Below are 27,683 nucleotides of genomic sequence, written 5' to 3' on the forward strand. Positions count from 1 at the left end.
CAAAGTTTCGCCAGATGTATGTACTACAGTACAGTTTTGGTCCTATGTACAGAGCTGCCTGTACAGACCATGGGTACGGAGACGTTTCACATCCTACAACAGGAAGAGATGCAACAGAAATAGTTCTGTCTGCCTAACCCGAACTTCACTGAACAGCATCACCTAACATAGCTCAATGCAGCCCACCAATTATTGCCAAGTGCCTTGGCAATAATTCACGCTGTAATTTGCAATAGCAGCATTTAATGCTAACTCTAGCTCCTGTTTACTCACTCTGTTTACAGGGAATAGCCAGAGTTCTAGAAATCCTGTGCTCATGAGACAGAGACACCGTCATCCCATGGTCAATTATATTTCTGGAAATCTTATTAAAATGGAGTTCTGCTTATAATTTTTAACTCTAATCCATTGAGGCCAACATATGTATCAAACAACATACACCTGACTTCGTGGGCCAGTCAGGTGTATGTAGGCCGCTCTCTCTATTTCAGTGCAAATCAGTTCAGTAGTTTTCACTTAATCCTGCTAACAAACTAACAGACAGACTCAGATGAAAACATAACCTCCTTGGCAGTCTGGAGGTAATAATTGCCTCAGAACTAGATTATATATTGTAAATTATGGACCTGTAAAAGTATTAATGTTTTATTTCCAAATATGAATGCCTAAATGCTGTCTCAAAGCGCTCTTTATGCTGTCAGCAGTAAAACCAGTAGAAAAATATTGAGAGAAAAAACAAGACGAGCTCCAACTAACTGTTTTTTCTGAAGCTAAACTTCCACAATATTGCAAATGACATGACCTTAGTGTCATTGTCTTCTCTCTCTCACATCATATTCCCAGTGTTTGCACGTAAACAGCAGGATAATAATGGATATGTATTATATCACAGAAGGCTCCCACTTCATTTTCCCTCCAGTCCCTCCACTTCACGAACTAACAACTGAATTCTACATTAGATAACACGCAGCACATGAGTTTCAAACTGAGTTTTAATATCATAGGCTCATGATGGTAAGTAACACTTTGAAGGTAGAGTTTCAGGTTTCAAGTGTGTTGACTGAACTTTCTGCTGTCTGATGGTGAAGTTGTAGCTCAGACCTCTCATGGCCAGTGGGGGAAGTCTACGTGTACTGTTTCACTGTGTACTTGATCAGTCTTCCACACTGTTTGCAAAAGAGACACATTCTGAGTCCTCTCATGTTTCTATTGTGGGAGAAAGTAATACAGAGAAGAAAACTATTACCCCACCCCCACCCCCCTTTCCGGTCTGAAGCTTGTTTGGGTAACGTTCTCCTCTGTGGCTTGAGTCTCTGCTATAATCGACCTTGTCTGACCTGAGCAGCTCAGACCTCTCCCTCCTCTTCCTGGCACTGTGTGTCTTGTTTCACAACTGGTGCTGCCCTCCACTGCCTGTGTGAGTTTTCAGACCACCTAAAGAAGCACTGGGCAGACTGTGTCTTTGTCTCTTTCTCCGTGCATCTCTCCGGCGCTGGAGAGATCTGCAGACAGCAGAGCTGAGAGGGGGATGGAGGAGGGAGGGGGGAGAGGGGATGTGAGGATGCCGGAGGTGGGGATCGGCAGCTCGTCTCCAGCTTGGACACCAGAGCCGCAGTGTGGCGTGCCGGTGCACATTTTAAAACACCACGACTGTCTGCTCCTTGCTAGGGTTTGTTTGTTCCTTTCCTCCTTTCCCTCACCACCTCCCGCTCGTTCTCCTCCTCCTCCTCCTCCTCCTCCTCCTCCTCCTCCTACTTCTGTCAGTTCTTCTACCTCTATTTCTATCTCTCCTTCTCGTGGCTCTTACATCACCTGACTGGAGTTTTTCTTGTCAATGCAGCAGCAAGCAGATGAGTCAGGCTGGGCTGAGTCTCCTCTACAGCCATCCTGCCTCCCCTCTCCTCTCTCTGCAGACCTAGCCAGCAGACTGCATTGCCCAGAAGGGAGGCGAACAAGAGCAAAAACCTGTCACCCCCCACCCCCCACTCCCTTTCAACTTCCTCCCACCAGAACGTTTCTTTCATTGGTGTTTGAGATTAGTGCAAAACCAACACGTCCTCTGTCAGAAATGGGGAAACGTTAAGTCAAACATGATTCAATCTGCAGTCAGTCACAGTGCGCCCACTGGGATGCACTGCCTTATAGAGTGTAGTGCTGAGTTTGTAGTTGGACTGAACGTGTGTGTGTGTGTGTGTTTGTGCATTACTGTGTGAAAATGAGAGAGGCTGGTTCAATGGATCCTCACCTTCAGTTCAAGAAGTGTACGTGTGTGTGTGTCAGCGTGTGTTTGTGAGACAGCTCAGCCAGACAGTGCAGGCAGACAAGCGTCTCCGCTGACTGCAGATGAGATGGAGTGTTTACTGACACAGGGAGCATCAGCTACACGTGCTCCTCCTCATCTCCGCTCTTCGCTGCACTTAGTTTAAAGGCTCTTCAGCTGGACTGTGCCTTGGCCACCTTCATGGTCAGGCATGGAGGAGCCTCATTTGTCTTATCTTTTTCTTAAAATATGAATGGTCTTTTTTTTGAAGGCTGCAGTTTGGAGTGTTGTTGAAAATAACCCATCAATTGTGACCACTTTCTTTTTGATAATTCAGTTTTATTGTCTAGCAGAGTTTTTTTCCCTGCCAGGTTAGTTTAGAGTTTTGCAACATTAGGACTGCACCAGAAATTTACTATAAGCAGCAGCTACTTTTAACAACACATTCAAAGGCAGCTAGGCAAATGAGTCATTTTAAGCTGAATACCAATTAGCAGTATGTGTCAGCTTTAACAGAGGTGTGACAATCACAATTAGGGAACTTGCAGAGGGACAAAGAGGCCAGATAATCGCTGCCTGGTGCATCAGCCACAAACACTGCTACATAATGTAATGTAATAAAGGTTCAAAACTTATGACAAAGTATGCCAGACACAGAAAGTATGCATTAAGTGAGAGTTATTGATTAATCATTAAACCTTATATAAACCGTTTATAAAAAAGCCTACAAAAAGTTCCAAGTATGATTTATGAAGACATAAAAAACATTAAATCCTTACATTTGTGAAGCTGGAGCAAAATTTTGGCATTTTTGCTCACCAAATAACTATTTGTTTGAATTACTAATTACCTATTAAAACTACCTGTTAAAATTTGGTGATGAAGTTTTCCGTGATCAACTAATTGTTTCAGCACTAATTGGCTTCATAACACAAATACTCACAACCTAAAAATGATCAATGAGTTGATTCAGCACCTCACAGTTTGAGTTTCATCAAATCTGCTTGTATTTTCAGGTGTTTCTGTTATCTTATCCACCTCCTGTACAGTATCTCAGGCAAAGGCTGATTGTCCCCCTAACATGTTTCCATGGAAACCACAGGTGGCTCCCTACGGTCCATTCATCTCTTTGCTCCACCCTTCAATCAGTCTGTTTATCCATCTGTTCATCCATCCTGCCACTCTACTGATCAATAATGAAGAGGCCATTTTAAATTGTCAGGTTGCCATAGAAACTGATGCTGACCCCCGTTAATGTCCATACGTTCTTTATGTGCCATCCCATCCATCTTCCATCCACTGCTCCTCTCGTTGTACAATAAAAATACTGTAGGTGGTGACAAGCACAATGCAAGTCACCCACCTGTCAATCACTCTCACACTTCAATTACACAACCATCGTAGGGAGATTATCTCCATGAATCCTCTCATCTCATTTCTGCACATCTGCGTCAAATGTCACAAGAGATAGAAAATGCAATCTTTAAATAGAAGTGTAGCAAAAGCATAGTAGTTTGGTGATGCAGTATTTCCTGCATATACATAAAACATCAAATACAAAACTACTACATTCAGCCTCCTTTGTCACTTTTCACTGCAGAGCTTCTTTGTGATTTTTATGGGGTTTTTTTTCAGTTTATTTCCATCTCTCATCTTTCTCCACTTGCTGAATGCAATTTTCCACAATCAAGGAAATCAGTGAACCTGCCCCTAAGGAAATTGCTGTAAACTGAAATGTATGTTTTATAATTGACAGAAAGTGGCACATAAGGGCCACAGTGTGTGCAGTTTCCAGGTTATGCAATCATGAGATGCCTCGTCTGGTCCAAAAAAGTTTTTAATTAAATTGAGTTAATATCAACAAAGTTTCATATTATGGTCTCTCATACATCAATGTTAAAGATTTCAGGAAACACCAGCACTAATTATAACAAACCTAAATATAACTGCTTTGTATCTTTTTTGAGCTTTTTTTCTGTCTAGGCTGCCAGCTGAAAATCTTTCATAAAAACTCAGTAAGGATCTAGTCACTGGACAACAATATTATTTTCGTGCTCCTCCTCGTGCTCTTTCAGGCTTCAATTTCTTTGTTGATAAGAGCATTGACATTCTACAAGTCATCGCTCTGATCAAGGAAAAAAAGCACCATAGGAGGACAGTGATCATTTTCTTTAGGTAGCAGATGAAATCTACCCAGCCCTCTTAGGGGATGATTGGGTGGATTCGTGTCAGTGAATACACCTCACCCTTACCACGAATGTTCTCTTGGATGGGACATTTCTTAATGTGTCCTTTATTTTGGCGTTATCATTATGATTATGTGTCACAAAATGCTGCTTTTTCAAATGTGGTAAAATGTTTATTTCCTAGTTTGAGGCTGGTACTATCTCAGACCATGATATGGATTTAACATTATGATTTCTGTCTCCACAGGGAAACGAGTTAAGAAAGATACTCCTCACACGCTACTTTGGAAATCAAAAGCTTCTCTCCAAGTCAGAGCTTGGGAGTGGAAGCAGCTCATCTGGCGGCTTTGTCAAGCCGTCATCTGGAGGTACTGAGAACCCCAAATAAACCCAGTAGACACTGCAATAACTACTCACTGCAGAGGAAACAACAGCAGCTAACATGACAGCACCCCACTTCTTATAAGAAGTGCTGTTTGACAATCGCTGGCAGACTTTAGGAATCGCTTTAGCTTTAGATTGAAAACACCACATAAATATATACAGTATTTCTGTCCAAACAGTTGTGGAGTGTGGTTATTAGAATAAAAATATATCAGTAATGTCTGAAGAATTATGTGTTCAGGGCACAATTATGTCAAATGTTAATGTTACATTTCTGCAGGAGGTTCTCCCATGCTGGAGTCTGACAAGCCAGGCAGCAATATAGTGGAGATCCAGTGTCTCTTGGACAATGTTGGAACATCAGAGCTGGTGATTGACCTCATTGTCAACACCAAGAATGACCGGGTGTTTGAGGAGAGCATCCTGTTGGGCATTGCCCTTCTTCAGGGTGGAAACACACAGATACAGGTGGGCAACACAGACACCTTAATTCTTTATTTCTACAGGCAAAACCCAGAACACAGACACTTATACTCATAGATTTACATTTAGATTTATTCTCATCGCCTTTCTGCCTCCCTCTCAGAACTCCTTCTACACACAACTGTATAAGCAGAAGAAGTCTGAGAGGTTCTTCAAGGTTTTCTACGACCGCATGCGTTTGGCCCAGCAAGAGATCCGAGCCACAGTGTCTGTCAACATGTTTGAGCTCAGCTGCAGAAAAAGGGACGATGACAGTGACGTCAGTAGCATCAGGTTCAAAAAAGGTACAACCAACTAGTGATGCATTTTAACCTGTCAGTGCTGAAATTATACCCATCACACCCTGGCTCCTTGGCTTAAGTCCTGTCTGGAACATGCAGCAAACCACTGTGTCAAAATGAAGGTGAAAGTAAGTGAGTAAGGTTTATTTAAAGTGAACCCACAGGATAATAATGTCAAAGGTACCTGGAGATGAGTATTTAAAAGCGATACACTGACTCATAGAGGTCATGTCCTGAGCACAGCCAAGCATTTCCATAGAAACAGGCCTGGAGTGAGTGAAAAGCCACAAACTGGGCTCAAATATAAACTTGGAAATCTTTAATGCCTCTACAGTATGTGTGGTCCTCAAGTTCAGCTCAGCCTTGACTTTAAACAATCGTGGTGGATAAATCCAAAATGACCGTTGTTGCTCTGCTGACCTCTGCGCAGACTGTTGTTCCCAACTCCTGCAGTCACATGTCAGAGGCCATGTGACGGCCCACATCACAAGCCTATCAAAAGACCATTGTATCAAGATTGAATGCTTTCATGCTACAGAACCCCACTCAATATTTGCCCTCTTGTCAAAGGGGGGTCTCTAAATTTCTAAATTTATGTCTAGAATGTCACAGTGCAGGCTGACATTGATCATTACTTGCAAAGTGGTTCTGCATGATTCAGCTGAAGTTGTTAAAATCCATCCTCTGACATCATCTTCTGCCAGATGTTTCTGTACTGTCCAGGAATTGATTAATTGACTCTTATTTCTTTGTTTATCCCACAATGCTGTTCTGTAGGGAAAGACTCAGGACTTCATATGAGGGAGGACATGCGAGGGCAGCTGAAAGAGGCCTCTTCTGTGACCTCAAAGGCCTTCTGTGCCTTCAGAAAAGAGCTGGATCCTGACCTCGAGGGCCTTGGCCAGAACAGCGAGATTGTCGGGGCCGAGGAGGCCTTAGAAGAAACTCAGATGAGCCCAGCCATTACCATCATGAAACCCATCTTACGTTACCTACAGCTGCTGTGTGAGAACCACAATTCAGACCTGCAGGTACTGGCACCCTTTTGTGAGTGAGAATAAGAACCTTAAAGTCCAGATACTGTTTAACTGACTGCTGATTGACTTTTGTGTTTCTGCTCTGAATACAGAACTTTCTGCGTAACCAGAACAACAAGACTAACTACAATCTGGTGTGTGAGACTCTTCAGTTCTTGGACTGCATTTGTGGAAGCACCACTGGCGGCCTCGGGCTGCTGGGCCTTTATATCAATGAGAGTAATGTGGATCTGGTTCGCCAAACCCTGGAAACCATCACAGAGTACTGCCAGGGACCCTGCCATGAAAACCAGGTAGGGGGAGAACTGATTAGTTTAGTAGATAGATTTTTTGTTTTTGTGCTTTGACTCTAACTATACCCCTCTTAATTTTCCAGACCTGTATAGCCAAGCATGAGTCAAATGGGATTGACATTATCATAGCTCTGATTGTCAACTCCATCAACCCCCTGGGTAAGAATCGGCTGGACCTGGTGCTGGAGCTGAAGGTAAGCAGCAGGTGTCTCTGAGAGCCTGGAGAGGCCGATTGCTATGACACACAGCCATTAGCAACCATTACTATACTGTAGCAATACTTCCATTTGCCTTATAGTGCTTACTATCCTCAGTTTAACTGCAGTTAAACATTTTCAACCTTATAACAGTACAGTGTTGTGATTTTGTTATAAATTTCATTAATCAAAGGATTATTTCCAGAATTACTGGTGATGTTGTCTGAGTTCATTAGTGGAGCCTTTTGTTGTAGAACAATGCTTCCAAGCTCCTGCTGGCTATCATGGAGAGCCGTCATGACAGTGAGAATGCAGAGAAGATTCTCTACAAGATGAGACCCACCGAACTGGTGAGTCTCTGTGTGTGTGTGTGTGTGTGTGTGTGTGTGTGTGTGTGTAAGCATGTATATAGATTACGTCTAGATATGTAAAATCTGTTTTCAAGTGACCACACTCTAAGGAGCAGTGACTTCTCATAACTTCTGTGCCTCAGGTTGATGTGATGAAGGAAGCCTACACTCAGGGTTTGGAGAGTGAGGAGGATGAGGATAGTGTCGGAGACCAGATCAAACCCAAAGATGTGGGACACAACATTTACATCCTGGCCCACCAGGTAATGAAAATGCCTGGGCTTGTTTTTGTCTGTGACTGAGGCATTCCTGCATTTCCTGTCAGTCTGTCTGACCTTCTGCTCACTCCAGGGCCTTCTATTACAGGAGCTTGTTTGTTTGTTGTGTGTGTGTGTGTGTGTGCGCGTGTGTGTGTGCCCACATGCATACTCCTATTAGAGTGTGTTGTCTGTGCTAAACGATGGAAGACTGCTCTTCTGTGAACTGCTCTGCCAGTATGCTTAAATTAGTTTTCAGGATGTAAGACTGTTTGTGCAGACAGGTGGGCTGCAAGTGTTCACTGAGGCAGTTAGTCACTGTACTACTAACAAATGTGGTTTACCAGGATACCAGTGGTGATGAAGTGAGACGGGTGTGTTGAGCCACTGAAAAACTAGTTGTACTGTAATTGTGCGTGCATCTTGTGAGTTTCTGCCTTCCGCTACAGTTTATGTCATTTGGAGAGAGCAGACCAAGTCTAGCAGGCTTTCACTTCTGCTTCTTTACAGCCAAGTGTCAGACAGGGTATTTTTGTCCAAACGACCAGACTAGTTTCATCATGACAAGGAAATGATTTTTTTTTAATGTTCCACTGTTGATTTCTTTTTGACCTTAGAGTATGAACACACAGACACACACACACACACACACACACACACACACACACACACACACACACACACACACACACACACACCTCTACTAATGATGTACAAACTTAGACGTGAGTCTATAAAGTATGTTTATGAAGATATTCATTGTATTTAGTGTGTGGGATGGGAAATGAATTATGAGCAAGTAAATAAGCAAAAGTGAATGATAAACAGCAGATCATAAAAATTCAAACAGTGAAGTACTCTACATATTTTCTACAGGGCAGAATAGGATTTCCAGGAACAGAATTTCACATTACATTCTACTGTTCATCTCTAAACATCTCTATGGCCACATGCTATGTGTTATAATTTCCTCCAAATGTGTGCCTGTGGCCTGTGGCACACATTTAAGGCAAACTTATATCAACGGAGAGAAGGAGAAAAAAGTTTATCTGACCTTATGAGAGAAGAGTTTATCTCACTTTATGTGTTATGTCTTCTCTTATGCAAATGCATGAGAGAAGAAAAGACAAAAGAGAGAAAAACAAAGACTATGATCCAGCAAACCAAAAATCAAAGTCCTTCCCAACTGGCCATATTTTTTAGGCATCTATTATTACCTAAAAGAACTACATACATATAATAGGGAGGAATTGCAATATGCATGAGATAAACTGATCCTACTGTTAAATTCAAGTATATAGTATACACTTTACAAACTATCTCTATCCGTTAATGAATCAAGACAGGATCAGGTTTTTAACTCTTCATGAGTCATGGCTTTTTTTGCGCTTTTGTCTTTTATTGTCATGTCAAATTGTATTTTCATGTTTTTACTCTCATAAAGTTGTTTGTGTTGCAAGATGTTGTGATTAAGCTGAGGAATCACAGGCGGAATGAAATGAAGTTGTTATCATATCATATAAAGGCTTTGTGATCTTAAGTCAATGAGAGACTGACTTTTTCACATGATTGAAAGTTTCTTGTACATTTATTTGAAATAAATGAGGAGTGTTTCTTTTTTGATCCTAGCTGGCCCGGCACAACAAGATCTTGCAGCAGAGCCTGAGGCCAGGTTCGGGGTTGGGGCAGGGGTCAGGGGTGGACCCCGACAGCGAGAAGGATGATGCCCTTCATTACTATGCCAACCACACAGCTCAGATAGAGGTAAACCTCGTCTTCACTTTGTCCATTTATCCTCTCAGTCTCCAAAACTTTTAATACAATATACACAAACCTGTAATGAGGATATACTGGATTTGTATTTGGCAGATTGTGCGTCATGACCGCAGCATGGAGCAGATAGTGTTCCCAGTCCCTAACATCTGCGAGTACCTCACAGCAGAGTCCAAGGTTCGTGTGTTCACCACCACCGAGAGAGACGACCAGGGCAGCAAGGTTAACGACTTCTTCCAGCAGTTTGACAACCTCTACAATGAGATGAGGTGGCAGAAGAAGATCCGCAGTAAGTCTTTACTTTCTGAATCTAGAGCTCAGAAAATAATGATAGTGGCAGCAGGAGCAGGCTGCAGGATGGTAAATCATGATCATCATCCGCAGTGTCTTGTTATTGTTATGTCCAGAATAAATTGAATGGCCTGCAGTGGTTTTGTGTGTGTGCTGATTTTTTTGTGTATCTTTACTTACTGTCAGCCTCTGTTCTGTTTGTGCAGAAAATAAGGCTATGTTTTGGTTCTCACGCCACATCTCACTTTGGGGGAGCATCTCTTTCTACCTTGCCTGCCTGCTCAACATCGCTGTGGCTGTATTCTACCCGTTTGGTGATGATGGAGATGAAGGTGATGTATTGGCTTGAGACTGGGTTGTCATTCATAGACAGATGTAAGCACAAGTAGAGCGTATCCTGGTCATGTGTTGAGGCTGCAGCTTGTCTGAACTCAGACAGACAAGTATTGTTCATGCAAAGTAGAGCTGTAGCTTTCTCAAAATAAGTCTGTCTGTCTCAAACCCGTGTGTGTGTTTTGTTTTTTTTTTTTTACTTGTCAAACTGATAGACAGGCCTATAGATTAAATTAGGTGGCCTGAGGGTGAAATGTAATACTGAACCAAAATTATTAAGATGCCTGTTAAAGTTAGATTAATTTACCATCTAATAATCAATACATTCAATACATGTGGAGTCAAAGCTTTGTTCTGCATCAAAAACTTCACTGATGAAAAACAAAACCAAAAATAAAAGCTACATAATAAAAAAAAAAAGCACCTTATTGCAAAATGAAATCAATAGCATTATTTGACCTAAAGAAGTTTAAGTTTCACAAATAAAAATGAGGAAGAGATTATTTTCATTCGCCTAGGGAGAGTAAGACAAACATTCTTCTTTAAAATCACTGTTTTCATTATTCACCATTATTTTACAGTTTGAGAGAATGATGTGTTTGTGATGTGTTAAATCAGGAGTTGAGGTGCTGACTGTAACCCGGCTTATGGCAGACATTCTGGAAATTAATCAATAAAACATATAAGGTCCAGTCCCTACGTGTGTCTTCAGACTTTAAGTGGAGGTTTACTAACTGTACAGTAAGTCTAAGACAGCCACACTAACACTACAACTAAATAAACCACAACTTGTACTGAAGTTTTGCCAGGACCAACTTAAATTATAAATCTTGCTGTTTTATTTCTAAGCAAAATTAAGAAACAGACTTTTCAAACTAATTAAAGAATTAATAATATACAGGCCTGTGTCTCCACTGTGATGAACAGTCCTGATAGTGTGGCTGTCTGCTGAAACTAATTGCCTTCAGATTAAATAATTCAAACAGGAATACAGTCATTGTTATGCCTCTGCACCGGTGAACAGCTTAGGTCACCAAAAACTGATAAATCATGTAAATTTCATAGAAAATAGTTCATTTTCAGGGATAAGAAACTGGTAAATTTACAGCTTGCCTGCTGCAATGGGAGTAAATGAAGCCTTGAAAATGAATGCAAACAATTCCTACAGGTGACCCAACTTTTGTTGATGACTTACAAACCCTCCAGCTGGAAAATGGAGGTGCTCTAAAACCTTTCACTTGTAGTAAAGGTGTGGGGGGTGGGTTGATGCTGATCTGGTTAAAGGGGCGTATATTTATTTTTTAATCACTTTCTCATCAGTTTGTGTTGAGATCTATGAGTATGTTCAGTTTGGTGCAGATTCAGATAATAATCTGTATTGATACTGTGTATTGAGACTGGTGACCTCATGTAATACCATGTAAAGCTCCGCCCAACATTTACAATGACATTTACGATCTCTGCAAGACTGAATTCAGTTTTTGTTAAACAAATCCCATTACCAGCGATACCAGTTATATATGTGGTTCTTTTGCCTTACTGTAAGTGATAATGATACTGAGAAGTATTTTCCCGAAAATATTTTTATAAATCATCAAAACACTTCAGTTTCCTAAAAGCATCGTGAGCTTCACTTTGGTGGTCTACAGTGCTGTTCTCAGTGATGAAGTTGACCCTTACAGACCTCTGTTTGACATTTTAGAGTGTTGCCTCTGACTGTGTTGGGCTAAGTTAAGCTCTCAGCTCAGGTGAATAATTCATTAGAGAAATGCCACAGTAGCACAGAGCATGGATGTGTGATTCTTTGATTGAAATTTTACTCCTCTGTCCAGGCACCTTGTCCTCGTTCTGGAATATCTTACTGTGGGTGGCACTGGGGGTGTTCACTGCATTACTTCCTGTCTTACCCAAGCCATGGGGCATCCTGTTCTTCCTGGTCTCCCTTATTCTACGTGCCATCTACACAATGGGCCTGGGTCCTGCTCTGTTGTTGCTGGGTACTGTCAATGTGAGTAAAGGAAGATTTGATCCAGTGTTGTAGACGGATATGTCTGTTCTTGCCTCTTTTTACATCAAAGCTGTTTACTTTACTAAGCCATATTTTCTTCTATTTCAGCTGTTCAACAAGTTAGTCTTTCTTGTAAGTTTTGTGGGCAACCAGGGGACATTCACTCGAGGCTACAAAGCGGTTGTGATGGACATGCTTTTTATCTACCATTTGGGCTATGCGATCATCTGCGTCCTGGGTCTCTTTGTGCACGAGTTCTTCTACAGCTTTTTGGTAACTAAACTCTTACACATTTCACTTCCATTACATTGACACTGATTGATGAGCACAGCAGTAACAGTTATACTGAATAGATCAATTTGCTGATAACTCACTGATGTTGATCTTTCACAGCTGTTTGACTTGGTGATCCGAGAGGAGACGCTGCTCAACGTGATAAAGAGTGTGACAAGGAATGGCCGCTCCATTATTCTGACGGCCGTTCTGGCCATATTTCTTGTCTACTTCTTCTCTATCATCGGCTTCCTGTTCCTCAAGGATGACTTCCGCATGGAAGTGGACCGCCTTCCTGCACCAGGTCTGAACTCCTTTAATTATTAAAAGACTCTTAATCCTAAATCTGCACTTTTATTTCAGCCGTGTCACGCAAAATCTGTTGTTTGTGTGTTCCTTTTCTGCTCTAAACTTACCAAGAGCCCAGAGATCGTACATCCTATCGCTTAATACATTTCAAACCTTAAGCAAAAGTAAAGATAACTGACACAGACTGGCAGACAGGGCAGTTGGTGGCTCTGCATAAATCAAAGAACTTAACATTTTGGACAGTAACTCAGGTGCTAAGGATCAAAAGATCCTTTGGCTCCTAATGAATCACTTTCACAACTCAATTTTTTTTGCAATTTCTAAACAAAAAAAATTCCAAATAAAAACTATATAAATCAATGTTTACACAAAAACACAGTCTATAAATGTAGACTACACTATGTACAGTACACTGTATATGTACATACTCAGGCACATGTTTTGCAAACACTGTGGAGAGTGTGGGTGTGTTAATGAGCTCCGGCACAGTGCTCCGCTGGTCAGGAAGACAACCTGCTAGCACATGTGCACCTGTTGCATAACCTGGTGGCCGCGCCATCCTGTGTTTTGCTGAATAGAGCACAGCAGACACAGCAGAGCAGTGGTGGGTTATGTAACCAGCTGGGCTCACGCCTGTCTGTCTGTTAGCTGAGGGGTAAGCTGAGACACAACCGGAGCTCAATCAAAGCTGAGGAGCACCCTGTCGCCTTGGGCCTGCAGCCCCTGTGCCCTACTTCAGCCCTTCCTGTCCTCACCACTCTTCTTCTTCTTCTTCTTCTTCCTTGCCCTCTGTCCTCCAGCCCATCCAGGATGAAGGCCCTTTTGGTGACACTGTGGCCTATGTATACAGTTCTCCCTCTGCCTGTCTGCCTTAGCTGATCACACTCAAGTACAGCTCCTCTGCCGCTCACGGCTTTGCCGGTGTGCAAATGATTTGTTCAGGTTTTTTCAGAAACACTTCACCGCCCACCCAGCAGCTGCTGCCTCAGTTTACATAATGTCTGTCTATATCTTTCTTGCTGATTTTATTGCTGCTTAAGAGAATTATTGGGAAGCAGTTTTAATGCAAGAGCACAATTTAATCACCGTCTTTCACCTGTAAATTCTCAGTGTTTTTATCATTAATCAACTACACATAATTTTGTACTTTTTCTCCTATTTTATTTGCAGGAAAGAGGGATTTACTGAGTAACAATGGAGTTGGTGAAACATGTATGAAAGATAACTGTCCTGTTCCAACACCCAAATCTAATCCTGGTAAGATTTATGAATAAATTAGATTAGTGTTTTATTTTAATCTGGCTTCAATTTAATTTAATTTAATTTAATTTTGCTTCACAATCTATCCATTGTTAAGTGGACACTGTTAAGTTTTAAAATTTTCTGGTTTGTGGGTGTGAATGTGACCTTTCTGGCAGTAGTCAGTTCCTGAAAGGTTACTCACACATGCACACACGCCCTGCCGTACACTGTTTCACACATACACACTGAGAGTCATGCACACAAAAAAACTTGATGAGGCAGAGTGGGTGACTCACACTCCTGTTTGTTCTCTTGCGTCTCCATGGATCACCTGCACTATAGGGGCACACACGTGATCTCTTCCACATCCTTCGACTCCTCTTTGTCCTCAGCAGTCATGCTGTGCATGCCATTTCCTATTTACAGCACTGTACATGTACAGTTCATATGTGATATGAATAATATATTACATTTCTTCATAGGTTATAGGGCTTTAATTCTCCTCAGTTTTTCTGTTTTAACCTCACATATGAGGAAAGGAAGTGAAAATATCCATTTGATCTTTAGTCACACCATAATCAGCTGTTCCTATGAAAAAGGATTTTATTATCAGACAGTGGTAAAAGTCAGGTGGGTGGTCATTTTATGAATTAGGTGAGACTAAGAGTTTTTCCTGAACTTGAAGTTTTTGAGCGTTAGTTTTCCCTAAGATCTTCCACACATATTTAGTTTAATTTAATCTAATTCAGATTTAATAGTATGGAAAAATGAAATCAGAAGGTGTGGTTATGAGGGTCATATAAATCTAATTGATTCTTTAGTTATAAAAGAAGGAGAACAAAGTAATGGAAAAGAGATGGTGCCTTTAAGAAAAATAAGTCCAGATGTATGGCATATTCATTTGTGTCAGACCACGCTTGTGTAATTTTTTGGCTTATTGGATATTGATTCATTACTGGATGTACTTTTGCTGTAACAAAAACTTAGATATTAAGCTGCCTATACTGCTCATTCAATCTCTATAAATCACTGATGTATTTTCTCTATTTCTCTTTTTTATATTAATGACTTCTCTGTTTTATTGTCACTTGCCACTCACGTGTTGTTCTGTGTGTGTATTGTTATAGAGGAAGATGATGGGATAGAGCGGGTGTGCGACACTCTGCTCATGTGTATAATCACAGTGTTGAACCAGGGACTGCGTAATGGAGGAGGTGTGGGAGACATTCTCAGGAGACCGTCCAAAGAAGTAAGAAAACCGCAAAATTAACAAACGAATTGCTGTGTTCATTTACTGAGTTTTTTTTTCTATTTGAACTGTAGCTTTGGTTTCAAATGATGCATTTTCTCCATATTTTACCATCCAGGAGCCTCTGTTTGCTGCCAGAGTAGTTTACGACCTTCTGTTCTTCTTCGTCGTCATCATCATCGTTCTCAACCTCATCTTTGGTGTTATCATCGACACTTTTGCTGACTTGAGGAGCGAGAAACAAAGGAAGGAGGAGATCCTGAAAACCACCTGTTTCATCTGTGGTGTGTACAGTCATGTGCTTCACACAATACTGTAAGGAAATGTGCAGTGACAGAGCAATATTTATTAATAGAGCTGATGTTTTTCAGGCTTGGAAAGGGACAAATTTGACAACAAGACAGTGTCCTTTGAGGAGCACATCAAATCTGAGCACAACATGTGGCACTACCTCTACTTCCTGGTTCTGGTGAGGGTGAAGGATCCGACCGAGTACACCGGCCCTGAGAGCTACGTGGCTCAGATGATCGCGGTCAGTAGAGCAGAGGAAATAGCCACACACTACCATTGTAATGCAGTTTTAATCACTTTAAAAGTTGCATTACACAAGCTGCTTTATCATCAATCTACTGTGGCTACAGTGAAGCGCTTTTATCTTGTTTTTGCAATGTATACAACAGTGTAATAGGGAATTTTAGACCGGACTGTTTTTTTAAGATGGCTCACAAGCACATAAACACACCCAGGTCCAAATGATTCTCTTCATTATTACGCATGGAACATATGGAATAACAAACACATTCATTTCACAAACTAATTCATATCTTGCTGGCAAGTCATGCCAGTCAGCATACAGATGTCTTAGTGTTGTAGTCTTAGAGTTGTGCAGCTTTCCTCAGTGAGCACACTTCCACAGTATGCTAGAGAAACAGACAAGACTGAGCCTCTAGGCCTGTGCCAAGCATCCCAATTTATTCTCCTTCCCCCTCACTGCTAGAGTGAGAGATGGGTCTCTGTGCCTAGGTAGTCTTCACTTTGCTGAGCTCCTAACCTACTGGGACACAGTGTGGTTAAATAGTAATTAAACCCAATCCAGGTCCATTATCATCAATGCACCAACTTGCTGCACTGACACACAGACAAGAAGCTGAAGGATGTAAGGGCAACTAAAGGTGTTGCCGTTAGGTTAATGGATTCATATGAAGCCTCTGAGCACAATGGCACATTTTGTGATTAACATTCAGCCGTGATGGGCATAAGAATGGCCGCATTATAATGAACAATTTGCATAACAAACAGGTGACAGACATTGAATTAATATGCATCAGCGTGTCTTCCAACAGGTCGGCTCTCTGATGCCAGGCCAAGGTATTGCTGTGTGATGAGGTAATGATGAGTCAGGAATTTATATTAACACCTCCTAATATGCTGCAGAGCAGAAACACACGCAAGAGGGGAACAGACTCTAGCTAAAACAACTTTTTATGTCAATTTTGTTTCTTCATGTGGTACCTAGCTGTTGTATAAAAACTGTATTCTTTCATGAGAGATTTAAAATGGTGCAATATTAAAATTAAGATTAAATGGGCTGTCCTGTAATCAACTTAAGTGACCTCCAGAGAAGGACAGCAGGCTTAAAAAGCAACACTTGGAGTATTGCTAACTTTATTGTCAGACCAGTGGCCTTAATCACAGTCAGTACAAAGAACATTTAAATGAGTATAGAGAAAACTAAAACATGTCTTCACTGTATATGTATACATACATACTGTTTACATATGCAGCAGCCATTGAGTTCATTGTCATGTCTTGGATTTATAACAGAAAGACGTGTGTGTCTACCAGGCAGGGAGGGAGTAACTGTAATTGTTTGAATTGTGGGAAATGTAGGAATTTTCAAAGTTACTACTCCTACGAGTGTTTAAAAGTTAGAGTATTTCAACCTTTGCTGCTTCAACTCTGACCAATCTTCTTTATTGATTTTAACCCATGGTTACATGGTATGGAGTTTAACCACATACAATGCAAGAACAAAGAAACAATGGCACCCATCTGAAATTAAGTACAAAATAAATTACTTCAACAGATTCTTAATCTGTCTTTGGTTAGTCAGCCAACTTTATGGAATAGTTGAAGAAAAAAATAGAAAAAAATGCCTCCACACACACACACACACACACACACACACACACACACACACACACACACACACACATATATATATATATATATATATATATATATATATATATATATATAAGAAACTATATAAAAGGCGAAGAAATATCAATAAATGAAACAAAAGTGTACATTTCAGGGAACTTTAGAGTCCTCCTTTAAGTAAGCTGCTCACACACAGTAAGTTAGTGTGGATGAGACACCATAGGTGCAAGGACAGAAGCAGCAATGGAAAAACAGCTGAATTATAAAGTAGAGGAATCCATGATGTTGGTCTCTGCAGCAGTCTGCTCCATCTGCCCTCTCCACACTGCAGACCAGAGCAGGGTTTGACTTGTTTTCGGTAGGAATAAGTGTCAGTCTGCTGTCTGGTGCGCCACTTGTTAAGCTTCATCTTTATTCTAATCTCCTGCACCACTGCACTATAGTTTTGGGACAACAACTCAACATGAAACTCCTGGACTGATTAAAACTCTGCCCTCCCCTTGTTGGAAAAGAGCTGAAACTTGATGACCTCAAATACAGACAGCCAGACACACACAAACACACACACACTGACACAGACGCTCATAATGAGTGCATCTGGTTGGGTAGGATAGAGTGATGCGGTGCCAGGCAAAAGAGTAGGATTGTGTTACACTGTCTGTTCTGTTGCTGTGTAGTGCATGTGGATGTGAATCAGTGCGCTGGTGTTTGTGTGTAAAATTATGACAGCGACTACAGGCGTAGCAGGTACTGCAGCAGCCACAACGCTGTTACATAACCCATCTCAAGTGGCCTGCTAATAGCTCAGCCCTGCACGGCACGTGCTCTCCTGTCCCTGTGTCTCTCTCTGTCTCACACGCACACACACACACACTCACACACACACACACACACACACACACACACACACACACACACACCATCACGTTATGGACGCTTCATTTACTTAAGAAAACACATTTGAGATGTCAGTAACAAAAGCAGCAACTGAAATGGTTAACAGAAAAAGAGCCTGCACTTGTGGTGTAAAATGAGGGCAGAGGTCAGATTGTGTTATATGAGATGTAGTAGGTCTGTGGCTTTTTTAAAAAGTGCTCACGTGAACAACTTGTTGTTGTTAAGGTGAATAACACGCAGTCCAACTAAAAATACAGAGAGCTACCGGGATGTTTATGTGATTTGAATTCAATGTTGTACAATTTTTCTTGATGTATGATGAGAGTATCACACCAACCACACCTTATTTCATATAAATTATAATACATTCAGTTAATGATTATTCAGCCTGTTAAGTTATCACAGCCCATTGGGATGTCTTCAAACATCTTATTTTTCCTGACCAACAGTCAAAAAACCTGGAGGAGAATTAAAAATTGCTCATAAAAAGGAAAAAAGCAGGAAAAACCTCACATTTTAGAAACTGTAACCATCCATTGTCTGGGGATTTAATTAATAAATGACTCAAAACTATTTTCTGTTGATCACCTAATGGATTACCATCACCAATTTTACTGAATTGCTTTGTTACAGAGGTATTAAAGAAGATTGACATGAAGTAATTGTGCAAGTGTAGATGATTACAGCAGGTTTGAGAGAACACATAATGGATTATTGTATTGTCACAGGGTTGCATATTGTCACTCAAAAACAAAGTGATGGTTAAATATGATAACTATTAGTTAATAATAGATTTGGGACATTTTCTAAATATAGTAGTAGTGGTAGAAGTAGTAGGTAGAATTTGCAACTACAACTGGAGCACAAAGTGTTTAGCCTTGCTGCAGGTGACTGCGGTGTCTGACATCTGAGGTTGTACCGACAGCCTTTAAAAAAAATAAAATAAAAAAAACACCAGCCCGAGTTTTCTGGTTTGTGCTGTAGCTCTATGCACAGCTCAAGTACAGTATAAAAATGTATTTGTATTTGAAGCACAGCAGCGGTATGGTGACGACAGCAGAGCGAGAAGCACATGAATGTCTGTAAATTCACGCTCATTGAGGTGTTCAAATGGATCAGTGAAACAACAAAAGCTTGAGTCATTCAGACAGTGCAGCTCAGCACACAGTGGACCACTGTGCAGTATAATGAATAACATCATTGGTGGAATAATTCAGATTCTGTCCAGTCACTGTTTAACTTTATGTCATTAAGCTAGATATGATGCTTCAACTGACATGAGTGAATGTATATAACAGGATATTGTATTCACCATTAATAACATCTCTTAGGTCTCTTTATTGGATCTTTGAGGTTACTTAATCCATCAGATATGGATGATTTAGTAAAACATGCATCAGGCAGTCCTCAGTTTCAACGATGTTGAAGATTTGTCTTTGAGCTCACAGAGCTTTCGCTGTGTTTTTGAAACTTTGAGAAAGGAAACTATTCTTTTTAACAGCCCCTTGATGCCAAAGGCCCAAATTAGCCCAAGACTTTCAGGCAAGCTCTTGTAGAATGACTCGATTCATACTGTGTAGCTTAGCAGTCATAATCGTTCTAACTGCTTCCTGTGGTCCACAGTGGAAAGAGTGTTCTAGGAAGGGAAATGAGTCAAAATGTTGAAAACAAGCACAATAAACAAGTGTAGCAATTTTGTTTTACAGTAACTTGAGTCTGGGATGCAGGTATACATGTATTTGGTTACTTATGAAAACTAAAAAAGGGCAAATGTAACATCCGCACTATAACCTTTCAGTATAATTTGACCCCAGTGGCAATCTTTCAGGTCAGTTGGGCTGTTAAAAGTGACAGTAACAGTAACAAGTTATTTTCTGGCCCTTCCTCCAGGAATATTCAATAAGAGCATTTTTATGTTTTTTAACTTAGTTTCCAGATCCTGCTCATGATTCCCACAAATGGAGTGAATTAAAATTGGTGCAGGAATCCCATGATATGTCCTAGCCATTAACGCCTCACTCAGCAAAGTGTGATAAACTCATTAATTGAAGAAACAAAAACAAATAACCCACACACCCCACATTCCTCTCCATCCTCAGACTCCACTCACTTCCTGCCCTCTTCTCTGTCCCCAGCGTCTCACACTCTGATCAGTTTCTCTCTCTTTCCAGTCTATTCTTATATAAGAGTAGGTGGGAGAATACCTCACTCCTCCTACCGGACTTAATGTGGTGCCAGTCAAATCCCACTCTCGGCACCTTTTAAGTAATTTTATCAGAGGAACTGGCAAAGGAATATTACATAAGATTATCTGATGGCTGATGTCTGCCTCTGTGAAACATGTCTCACTTTCAGAGCATGTGTGTTGTAAAACACACACTCTCGCTCACAGTCTGCTATGTACACATCCATGCACTTGCACACCAACAGTACACACACCCACACATGTACAAACACAGACGCACTTAAGTCCATTACATAATGCTATAGGTTGGTTTTGCACGTTGTTTTCTCGTGGCTTTATTGCAGAAGATTTGCTCTGTCCACTGCACTGTTGGAAAAACAGATAATAAACTAAATGTCTCTGTTTTGCATGTGAGCTTGCACACACAAGCACAGGCATAAATAACACTAAACTCCCAGCTGTATTCTTGATAGACGACAGTGACTCATCCCCACACCAAGTGAGTGAGAACTGAAATGCTGTTACTGTTCATTTAGTGTATAATTGCTATCCACAGTATCCATGAGACAGCAGTGCAACCTAAAAATCCTACTGTCATGCGTTAAATGGAGAGCAGCTTCCATTCTGATGGAATGATTAATATTAAACCTCCACTCCTGTCTCCAGTTACCAATACCTCTCTGTTTACTCTCCTGCTGCAGTCTGGCTTTAGCACTTTAGTGCTCCATGTCTGTGTCTATGCAAATCCTCCATGTGGTTGTCTGTGCCAACATGCTGTTGCTGCCGTCTCTTTGACCCACTGAATCAGGTTTATTTCAGCCTTTTATCCCTTTCACTTTTCTCACTGTTTGTCTCACATCTACTCTCTCCCTCTCTCCTCCCAGGAGAAGAACTTGGAGTGGTTCCCCCGAATGAGAGCCATGTCTCTGGTGAGCAGCGAGGGAGACAACGAGCAGAATGAGATGCGCTCTCTGCAGGAGAAACTGGACAGCACTGTCACTCTGGTGGCTCAGCTCTCAGGCCAGCTGGCTGAGCTCAAGGAACAGGTAGAGTGGCACTTCAGGCCATTTTTCATGCTGTGGTGGGAAAAGCTCTGGTCTGAGCTCTGTGGTCGTCTGGACTGAATGCAAAAAAGCAAAGTCACATCTTGTTTAGCTGTACACTGTTTAGTCGACTGTAGCACGTGGACTGTGCTGACCTTGAGACTCCTTTCATATAAAAACACCCACAGGGCAAAAGGCTGAATGGAAGAGGCTACATCAGCAGTCTAATTTTTCTATACATCCGTACTGAGTTCAGTAATCTAGATGGATTCTATCAGAGCCTTGATGCTCCTGAACGCAGCACGACAGGTGACTGTCACGTCAGCGTTCAGCACGACTCAGAGCCTCCAGTGAGCCTCTGGCTGTTTGGATGACTAGTTCTGCTGCTGCAGTGTGACTGATCACTCTCATCACCTGCCTCCCCTGCATGTGATTCCAGTCACAGGCCTGTCCTTGTTCCTCTTCTGCCAGATGTGTGAAAACAGCTCCTACCGGGGGAGGATCACACTCCAAACAACAACCTCTGTCGACCTCAGCAAGCAGTAAATCTCTAACGTCTCCCCTCTGGCCAGGACCCCTCATGTAACCCCTGTGACAGCCAAGTTTGTGTGCTGTTGAAGTGCCCTGGAATACAGCCTTATCTCTCAATCTGTAGACTGGGTCAGCTTCAGGTCATTTATTATTCTAATCTAGGTCTACAGTTGTCTATACTGAGTGATATGCAGTCATGGGGTAAGCCAGGAAGTGAGACCGACCTTATTACAAACAAAATTTTTAGTGTACATCACAAGAGGTGAGTGTGTTTGTGCAGATCTAGGTGGGGCCCAACCACAGCTTTCCAGTCACAAGGAGAGGCCTGCAGGTCTTACACCAGCATCTGAACTCAGTCTGTTTCTGACTGGGAGGAAAGTTCTGCTGCTGCTCCACCCTCATTACAACCTCTGCTGACCTCGGCACTTTACGCTATCACAGCTGAGATTATATTTTGTGTGAACACGCTGCTATTGTGTTTGTGTGGTTTTGGGGTTCTTCACAGCTTGCTCAGTTTCCTTTAATATGCATGTACAGTTTATGGTTTACAAAACCAGTGGCTTTTATTTGTGATGTCAATACTGAAACTACTGGAAATGTGATGGTAAAAATCAGAAGCTTCTTCCCCACACTTACACAACACCCAACGTGCAGGTCATAGTTCTGCACAAAAAAACACGCCCACACACGACAGTGTCCTCTAATGAAGTTTCCAAGAGACATTTTAGTTTCCAGTCATAACAGCACTGAATAAATCAATTTGTATACAGCTGTGGAAAGGATTTATCTCTCTTATAATATTTCAGAAATTTAGAATTACAACAAAGCCGTCAGAATAATTGTTGCAGTGTTTGAAACAAAAGGAGATTTAGAGCGTTATTTTACTGCTCTCCAAGTATAAATAGATAAATATTCCCCCCTGGAATGTAATGACTATGTCAAAACTTTGTTTTTTGCATAATAAAGTGCCCACAAGAGCAATAATAGCACACACACAGACTTGCATATCATGCGTACCCTACGTGCAAAATTAAAAGCCACTCCAGGTTGATGTTTTTCTTTTCTCTCTGCATCCTCCACAGATGACAGAACAAAGGAAGAACAAGCAGAGACTCGGGTTCCTGGGTCCTCCTCAGCCCAACCACCACATCGCCGCCCACTGAGGGGCTCCAGGTTCATACAGGCCACAGTGGTGGGCCTCTTGAGCACAGGCCTGTGATAGAAACCAGACAGAAATGCATTCACACAAACTCCAGCTTTAAGAGCAATACATGTACTACAATTACTGATGTCCAATTGCAAAAGACCAGCACAACACACAGTGCCTGTTCTATGACACTAACACTGCCTTATTGGATATAAACTGCCTTATGTGCTCGCGCGGCCACTAGGAGCACACTTTACAGGCTGTCTGTACACACTCTGGTAAAGAGAGGAACATGTCTCTGTGAACGATTGGCCAGACACGGCACACATCTGCCAGTGTAGTGTTAGTGTGCCAGACAGAGATTGAGGGAAATGTTATGGTAAGGTTAATGGTGAAGTGCTGTCAAGTCTGTGGATGGCCATGTCTCGGCCTCCGATCCTCAACTGTCTCAGAGCTGACCGACAAGCCACACAGAGGTCAGTGATTGGCTGTGAGCAGAGAACCTGGGGCGGTTTCTTGCATCTCTGACTGGCTCCGAGGGAAGAGTGTGTGCACTAAAATCAAGTATTCTCACTTTTACCTTTTTAGATTTCTGATGGTATTTATAAGAAAATGTGCGGTTCATAAACTGGAGTATTATTTTTGCATTTTGGAAAAGGATTCATGCTGCCTTACTCATTAACTTTTATAAACAGTAAATTACAATTACTGAAAGTGCACTTTTTCAAAAAAAAAAGGGTAAAAATTCAAGCCTGTAACTGGAAACATTAGTTATTTTGGGGTATTATTTTTGAATGGTTTGTGTTGTGTTTAAACATGCATCCACTGCACCATTTCAGTTGCATTGCATACAGATTTCTACAGAGTTTATAAGTAACAGAAATGTGAATAAAAATAATGATAACTTGTTCAAAACTTACTTGAAATTTCTTTTAAGTCTAAATCTTATATCGGTACATAATGCAGTGCTGAGTGAAGATGTTAAGCTTACAGTTCTTTGTTACAATATGAACATCCTCGTGTCTATAGAGATGTCAGCTAATACTGTAATATTTACTGTATCTGCTCATATCATCTTCATCTTCTAATGTTTCTTAAAGTTTTTTAAATCATCTTTTCATATCTCTCTCAGACTGCAATTGATTGTTAAATCTGAATTGTCTTTTAAACTTGCACAAACGAACGGCAGATTACGAGTGCATGCACTTGACCGTAACTGTCCTGGGACACTTTTCTGTTAAAACAAAGTGTATCGAAAAATGTATTTTATGTGTTCAGATGTTGTAATAAATTTGTAACACGACTCATTGACGTGCTTTGAGTCACAAGCTTTCAAACGGAGTTTGCCTCAGTCCTTGACGTTGGGGATGAATGAGTACTCCCCCACGTTCACCCTGACCCACTCTGCACCCGCTCACCCACACACTGAGTGTTTACTCACACTCGTGCTTCTCCATGAAGGGAGCACAGGACCTAGGAAAAGACCATTCTTCATTCAGACAGCATCATATTCCAGCTAATGCAGCCTGGATAGTCAGCTCATTTTAAACCAAAGTTAACAGATAATGGTGCTCGTAGACACTGCACTGCTTTACTTTAGCTAATCTTGTCATTTTATTGAAGCCATCCATCCATAATCTATACCGCTTATCCAAACCAGGTTGCAGGGGGGCTGGAGCCAATCCCAGGTTGGCGAGGACGGGGTAGACAGGACACCGGTCTATTACAGGGCTGAGACCAACAACCTTTCACGCATTCACACCTGCGGGCAATTGAGAGTCACCAGTTAACCTGATGTGCATGTCTCTGGACTGTGGGAGGAAGCCAGAGTACCCAGAGGAAACCCACGCAGACATGTTCAAACCCAGAACCTGTGAGGCTACAGTGCTAACCACTACACCACCGTGCCACCCTCATTGCATTGATAGTTTATATGATGCATAGAGATTAGACCAGACCCTGGAATTTAACTTTTGTTCTCACATCAGTTCACTTCAAGAGCTTTACTGTTATCAAGCTTAATACTGTTTAAAAATAGAATTAAGTAATTAAAATACAGAAGTAAGGGATAAAGCATGTTTCCAGAACAGTGATCTAAAACCAAGGGTACATGGAATTATAGAGTAGTCCAACTAATTTGACAAAACTGAAATAATGATTTGAGTAGAAAAATACCTCCACATATTAAGTCAGCTGGACGTACTTTGAGAGGGTGTGAAAAGTAGTTAAAAGGATAAATAGTTGAAGTACAGTTAACATTAATGTGTAAATGTTTGAAATTGTTAGCTCAAAGTAGTGTCTACTGTCCATGATTTTGCCAAATTATGATAAACACTGACAGTTCACATGTGAGAAGAAATTGTTAAGGAACAATATCAGCTTTATATTAAGAAAAAACCGTCAAATGACATTCAGTTTAAAAGCATTTCAAACAGGATGGGTGGTGTTGATGAAAGGGCACTCCAGTTCATCTGACAAGGCTGTGGAGTTAGTCAGAAAAAAACATGTTTTGGAACCACTGATCTAGAAGATGTCATTGAGTGTGTCTGTCTGTTCAAAAGACAGTTTTTTTTTCCTTTGCAATGCAGCATGTTTATCCATAAAGAAATGAAATTCCTCTATAGACATGAAGTATTGGTTATATTCAGGCCTGTCATCCACACATCCATCCACATTGTTGATAATTTGACAACTTTTTATTTATTCATTTCACTGTTTGTGACTTCCACAAACAGCAAAATAAATAAATAAAATATAAGGATAATTCATGGCTGTGGATGGTCGATTGCCTGTATGTTTGTGCTAGTGTAACGTATTTGAGATGATAAACGAATCACAGAAAGGCCTCAACTGGTCTTTTATCCCGTCCTGTCATTTACCCTCTACAGAGAAGCCCATCCTTCTTGGCTTCAGTTCGCTGTTTACGCTGGCAGGCCTGCATTTGCTCCTGCTGCCTGTGACAGCCATTAAAATTAGCTCACGCAGCGCCATAATGGTGAGCAGCTGTCACTGCGTAGACAAGAACGGTGAAGTGCAGCATTACTGGAATGTAAAGAGGGAAGGGAGGGGAGGGGATAATACCAGGACCATCATTACTGTCTGGCAAAAGTCTTGTTGCCGTAGTGTGACATCAAACAAACATGCACTGTTTCCTAAACCATTTTATTTATGTTATGACCATGGAGAGCAAACATCAGACTCTGGTGTCCACTTACCAGAAAACTTTTCAAATAACTTGAGGACAATCATCTCCGGATAATGCACGAGTAGGTCCGCTTCATGTCATCCTCACACTACACACTGAACCCCTTTGAACACACATGAGCAATGTGTTATTTACTCTCCAGCACAGCCTTAGACACATTTGGATCAGAGTCATTTTTGAATCTCTCTGCAAACCGCACTCAAGAGTCACGTGCTTAGCCTGTGTGTATTCAGTAGTGAGAGTGAGAAAACACCCAGAGAAGGTCAATAAATACAAGGCAATGTCCCAAACACCTCTGTGGCTGGAAGCAGTCTCAGTGAGTCAGACACTTTGACTTTAATGCTCTGAAAGGTCCGCACTGAAACGGCATCTCACAGAAAGATTCATTTAGATTTAAACTTTAAATTTAAGCTAAGCTATGCATTTGACTGGATGTTATACATAGACACTTAAAGTTAACGGTGTGTGTGACTAATGAAAATCCTGAGTGAGAGTTCACTGTGTTGTTTTCAAGTTGCAGTTGCAAGTTATCAATACACATATTGATCTTGTGTCTTCTGCTGTCTCATTTAAAGAGCCGCAGCAGCATCACTGGTCAGATATTCAGTGTTTTTTGTTATAAAAGGTCAAATGACCACACAGAAAGTTGGTACCGAGCGAATAGGAGGGTGGAAGGTCCCTCCTCACTGTCATTTTTATAAATAAACATGCCCCCATGATGACTGGCATGTGACTTCCTGTGTCTGGCTGTGAGATTGAGCCTTTGTAGTCACATGATTCACCAACATCATCACACTAAACAAGTACATGGAAAAACACTGCAAATGGGCCTGCCCTCCATCACACGTAGCTGCAGTATGTACAGAGTCAGCTTATACGGGGTGTGAAGTGATTCATTAGTAAGAGCTAATACATCTTTCCCACAAAACTGCAGAAGTTATTTTAATATCCTTGTGATTCTCTGCTGTTATCCAAGAGAGTTCCATCATCGCTGAAAGTGGTGATGATATTTCTGAAGTTTAAAAAGTGACTTAAAGCATGTTCGCAATGGCACTGCCACGAGAGAGTGATCCCCAAGGACACCTATCTGTTCATCACTGAGAGCAGTCACAGTTAACTAGTGTGAATTGACTGTCGCTGATCACAGTAAATCACAACAGACAGAGATGACTTTGTCTCTTGCTGACGTCACATATTAGTCATAGGTTTAGATGCTGCTCTTACTTTGAAATATGGATGATGAAGAATGTGTTATAATGTCTATTTTCTCATCAGTTTTAAATATATGCCAGCCTTGTGTTCAGGG

At 41.2% G+C, this 27,683-nt stretch overlaps 1 protein-coding gene across 1 annotated transcript in view; it reads left to right on the plus strand.

The window, feature by feature from the left end:
- Positions 1–24,509, plus strand: part of itpr2 (inositol 1,4,5-trisphosphate receptor, type 2) — a 54,145-nt gene extending 29,636 nt beyond the window's left edge. The window contains exons 38-57 of the mRNA XM_071502804.1: positions 4,694–4,814; positions 5,111–5,298; positions 5,417–5,597; positions 6,372–6,625; positions 6,724–6,924; positions 7,008–7,118; positions 7,376–7,471; positions 7,615–7,734; positions 9,358–9,492; positions 9,598–9,790; positions 9,999–10,124; positions 11,958–12,133; positions 12,242–12,406; positions 12,527–12,710; positions 13,886–13,972; positions 15,085–15,206; positions 15,325–15,490; positions 15,578–15,738; positions 21,336–21,497; positions 23,108–24,509. Of these exons, the coding sequence (XP_071358905.1) occupies positions 4,694–4,814; positions 5,111–5,298; positions 5,417–5,597; positions 6,372–6,625; positions 6,724–6,924; positions 7,008–7,118; positions 7,376–7,471; positions 7,615–7,734; positions 9,358–9,492; positions 9,598–9,790; positions 9,999–10,124; positions 11,958–12,133; positions 12,242–12,406; positions 12,527–12,710; positions 13,886–13,972; positions 15,085–15,206; positions 15,325–15,490; positions 15,578–15,738; positions 21,336–21,497; positions 23,108–23,188 (3,030 nt within the window). The 3' untranslated portion in view covers positions 23,189–24,509. The remainder of the gene's footprint in view (positions 1–4,693; positions 4,815–5,110; positions 5,299–5,416; positions 5,598–6,371; positions 6,626–6,723; positions 6,925–7,007; positions 7,119–7,375; positions 7,472–7,614; positions 7,735–9,357; positions 9,493–9,597; positions 9,791–9,998; positions 10,125–11,957; positions 12,134–12,241; positions 12,407–12,526; positions 12,711–13,885; positions 13,973–15,084; positions 15,207–15,324; positions 15,491–15,577; positions 15,739–21,335; positions 21,498–23,107) is intronic.
- Positions 24,510–27,683: the final 3,174 nt, after the last annotated feature.

Source organism: Trachinotus anak, unplaced genomic scaffold (assembly GCF_046630095.1).
Source record: "Trachinotus anak isolate AG129_WGS33_773 ecotype Australia unplaced genomic scaffold, CSIRO_AGI_Tana_v1 ptg000002l, whole genome shotgun sequence".
Taxonomy (NCBI): Eukaryota; Metazoa; Chordata; class Actinopteri; order Carangiformes; family Carangidae; genus Trachinotus; species Trachinotus anak.